This window comes from Erigeron canadensis, chromosome 3, assembly GCF_010389155.1.
Source record: "Erigeron canadensis isolate Cc75 chromosome 3, C_canadensis_v1, whole genome shotgun sequence".
Classification (NCBI taxonomy): Eukaryota; Viridiplantae; Streptophyta; class Magnoliopsida; order Asterales; family Asteraceae; genus Erigeron; species Erigeron canadensis.
The window spans coordinates 3,119,344-3,124,028 of NC_057763.1; the positions used below are offsets into that span (position 1 = coordinate 3,119,344).

At 38.5% G+C, this 4,685-nt stretch overlaps 1 protein-coding gene across 1 annotated transcript; it reads right to left on the bottom strand.

Moving 5' to 3' along the window:
- Window positions 1–336: 336 nt before the first annotated feature.
- On the bottom strand, window positions 337–2,257 carry LOC122591064 (heat shock cognate 70 kDa protein 2-like). The gene is made up of 3 exons (XM_043763260.1): window positions 2,218–2,257; window positions 450–2,102; window positions 337–407 (listed from the first exon to the last, which is right to left on the bottom strand). The coding sequence occupies exons 1-3, from the start codon at window positions 2,240–2,242 to the stop codon at window positions 337–339; spliced, it is 1,749 nt and encodes a 582-aa protein (XP_043619195.1). The 5' UTR covers window positions 2,243–2,257.
- Window positions 2,258–4,685: the final 2,428 nt, after the last annotated feature.

Consider the following 4,685-nt stretch of genomic DNA (forward strand, 5'->3'; position numbering starts at 1 on the left):
AACCAAAAGGAACTTGTATCGTGCTTAAAAAAATCTGCATAAGTTCAAAAGTCTTTGTGGTGGCCCGTTTGGAAGTTTTCAGCTAAATGAGCATAGACCATCAGAACAATTGGCTTATTGCAGTAATATTATCACACCTGATTTTGTCTTGGATGGATGTTAAGAATTTATGGTCTTGATTATATGACTGCTAGAATTTACGAAACCACACAATGACTAATTAAAACAATTAGATACTTGCATATATAAAAATAGATACCAGGGGAATACCAGCCAAACAACACAAACTAAACAAACATTATGAGTGGATACGCAAAATAGTAAAGATTAAAAAACTTAATCGACTTCCTCAATCTTGGGGCCAGCGCCACCCACCGGCAGGAATATCTCCTCGACAATTGACCCACCTGCAGGAATATCCTCGTCCGTCGACCTTGATACATTTTGGCCATGATCGGGTTGCAGATATCCTCTTTGATACATTTTGGCTATGATCGGGTTGCAGATATTCTCGAGCTCTTTCACCTTGTAAACAAACTCATCAGCCTCAGCAAGCTGGTTGAAATCCAACCAAGAGATGGCTCCATCAATCGCATCATTAATCATTTTCTTCTCAGCTGGGCTTAGCTTCTCATCCTTGATGGTAATCCTCATGTTGTATGCATAGTTCTCCAATGCATTCTTAGACTCCACCTTCTTCTTATGCTCTTCATCCTCTGCCTTGTACTTCTCAGCCTCTTGAACCATCTTCTGAATTTGCTCCCTTGAAAGCCTTCCCTTGTCGTTGGTGATAGTGATCCCATTTTTCTGGCCTGTCGTTTTCTCTTCAGCTGAGACATTTAGAATACTATCGGCATCAATGTCAAAGGAGACTGTGATCTGTGGTTTACCTTTTGGTGCAGGTGGGATTCCGGAAAGCACAAACGTGCCCAACAAGTTATTGTCTTGGGTTCTTGTTCTTTCACCTTCATATACCTGAATGAAGACATTTGGCTGATTGTCGACGAGGGTAGTAAACACATGCTCGTTCTTTGTCGGGATGGTACTGTTCCTTGGAATGAGAATACTCATTATACCTCCAGCTGTTTCAATTCCTAGTGATAGAGGTGTAACATCCAAAAGTAGGAAATCTGGAACATTTTCATTACTCTCCCGACTCAAGATTGCAGCTTGAGCTGCAGCACCGTATGCAACAGCCTCATCGGGGTTAATGCTCTTGCAGAGCTCTTTTCCATTGAAGAAATCTTGGAGTAGCTGTTGCACTTTGGGGATTCTGGTTGATCCACCGACTAGAACCACATCATCAACACTGCTATTATCCATATTGGCATCCAAAAGACACTTCTCAACAGGCTCCATACACTTCCTGAACAGATCCATATTCAGCTCCTCAAACCTAGCACGAGTAATGGAGGAGTAAAAGTCGACACCTTCATACAGTGAATCAATCTCAATGGTTGTTTGAGCAGTGGATGACAATGTCCTCTTTGCCCTTTCACAAGAAGTCCTCAACCTTGTCAATGCTCTTAGGTTGCCTGTGATATCCTTCTTATGCTTTCTCTTGAATTCTTTTACAAAATGGTTCAGCAGTCTGTCATCAAAATCCACACCACCAAGATGAGAATCACCAGCAGTCGAAATAACCTCAAATATACTCTCTTCGATACTCAAAAGAGAGACATCGAAAGTACCGCCACCAAGGTCAAAGATCAGAACATTCTTCTCCCCAACACTGCCAGCCTTCTTGTCAAGACCATAAGCAATTGCAGCAGCAGTCGGCTCATTAATAATACGCATCACATTAAGACCAGAAATCACACCCGCGTCCTTGGTGGCTTGCCTTTGAGAGTCATTGAAGTAAGCGGGAACAGTGATTACAGCATTTTTGACAGTCGACCCAAGGAAAGCTTCTGCAATCTCCTTCATTTTGATAAGAACCATGGAGCAAATTTCTTCGGCTGCAAACTGCTTCTCCTCACCTTTGTAATTGACAGAAATCATGGGTTCATCAGCAGGACCTGGAGTGACCTTAAAAGGCCACAACTTGATATCACTTTGAACTGAAGAATCACTATATCTTCGACCAATAAGACGTTTTGCATCTGTTTCATTAAGCATAAGCTTGAATTAAAACCAAACATACTAGTGCAACTCAAACAAAAAACTTATATATCTTATAAATCATTAAAAGCATCAACATTTAGTTACTTAACTTACCAAAAACGGTGTTAGTAGGGTTCATGGCAATCTGATTGATAGCGGCATCTCCAATGAGACGCTTGGAATCTGTAAAAGCGACAAACGAAGGGGTGGTTCTGTTACCCTGATCATTAGCTATTATCTCCACCCGATTATGCTTCCAAACGCCAACACACGAGTATACTGTTCCCAGATCAATTCCAATAGAAGGTCCTTTATATTTTTTTGCAGAAGATCCTTCACCTGTTTTTTTTTTAACGGCATAAGATCCTTCACCTGTTTTTTTTTTAACAGCATAAGATCCTTCACCTGTTTTTTTTTTAACGGCATAAGATCCTTCACCTGTTTTTTTTTTAACAGCATAAGATCCTTCACCTGTTTTTTTTTTTAACGGCAGAGGACCATTCACCTGTTTTGTTTTAACGGCAGAAGATCCTTCACCTACTTTTTTCTGAACGGCAAAAGATCCTTCACCTTTTGTATTGTGTTCAACATGCGACTGTGTTGTTCCCATTATCGATTGTTGAGTTTGTGTGTAACTGAATGTGTGTTAGAACACAGGGTTTGGGAATTAGAGAATTGTGTGAATGTAAATGATCTTAGGGGTTGTATATATAGAGTTTTTTGGGTGTGAAGTTCTCAGACAATAAATTGCAGGATTTATTATGGAGAGAATTGTTCAAAGTTTGCTTTATGTGGGTTTCCCTCTCTTAGGCCTAAGTTCTAAACGAACGAAGTAACGAAGATTATTAGATTTATTATTTGTTATTACATTTCTTAAAAGAATTATTAAGCCGACGACTATAGGGAAGTCGTGGAGAAATTTCGATGCAAACGCTGTAGGCATGATGTGTCCATTTATATACATATTTTACACATCATTTACTGTCGTTTTATAGTTAATTTTGAGTAAATTTCTATGTATATTCGATTCTTTTATGGTATTGTTTGTGATTCAAAGTTTATGACATGAAGTATTGATAGAATTAGCTTTAAAAAACACAAGGATGGTTCAAGCAAGCTTATTGATGGAATTTGTGAAGTGATTAGATGAATTTAAGAAACGCGAGATTTTAGCAAACAGGCGGGAAGTTGAGATGTAACACCTCAAAGTTGCGCCACAACTACAAGGTCAGCAAAGTGGGTTGAAGGGTCGCAAATCAGGGAGAGAGGAAAATATAAATTTGGAGGATGTTGCGCCTCAACATATGAAGTTACGACACAACTATAGGTAGGTTCAACAAGACTTTTGTAAAACTCTATAGATAGCTAGATAACGAAAACCTTACCTTCATAATATATTTTTTGACAGTCGAATTTATGGTTCTTTGAGGATTTTCAAGCAGCTTTTACATTTTTGAAGATCATAAGGTTGCTCGAGAGATTTAAGGCATTCAAATATTGATTTTCTTAGCTTTCTAGTTGTTTTATGCACATTAGTACATTGTGCTTCTTCATACTCTTACTCTTTGTTCATCATCTATGACTAATGGTTGCATGATTTCTTGAATATTGATTTGTTTAGCATTGTGTCGTAATCTTAACATATATATTCTTTTATCACTTGTCTTTGATTTGTTGGTAATATATATATATATATAATTTTAGCAGTAGCTATTCTTATGTGTGTCATAATTTAATTAGTCTGGTAGGCTCTACGTTATGATAATGAATAGAAAACGATCATATAGATAATAAAAATAGATGTGTTAACTGTTTGATAGAAACAATAGACATAATTATTAAACAATGACAAAACAAATTAACCTAGGCTGTTTGTTATAGGCACGTCCACACCTCGTCCGACGCACTCCCACATTTGAACGCTATAACTAGAGTGGGTGTGGCCTCTTTTGTCCAAACGTTTATTCGGTCATTGAACGTGGTGAACGCACCATGTCGAAATTTTGAATTCCAAACGGTTAGATTTTTGGTTTTTTTTAAAATTTTCTTATTGAAACATATTTCACTACATTTCTTTCAAATTTTGATACATTCTTTCCTCATCATTCTCTCAACATGCCAAAAAAACATACCATAGACAAACACAACCATCTTTCTCTCGAGTCCCCTATGATGTTGATTTTGAAGCGCTACTCAACATACCATCCCCCAATGTCGTCTTCATATGCATGAGATTAAACAAGTAGCATCGCTCCAATGGCACCACCATTGTGGCAAATTCCATAGTCACAATCTAGTTTTGCACATTATCAGCCAGTGTACCCAACGGTGTGGCAACATGTTTAGGACGAACAACAACAACAATCGTAAGATGTTGAAGATGATGAAAATGGTACTTAAGTGCGCGGCAAGGACTAGTGTCACATCGGCCGAGGACGAGGTCGAATGTGTAGCCGCACTGGTCAGACAATGGCAAAAGGAAAGGGAAGGAAGTGGTGGAAAATATGAAATGGTCTGTCGTGGATATTGTATTGTTGCAGAAGCGTGGATTCGCGCTTGTGAGGACCCTATTGTTTAAGTAC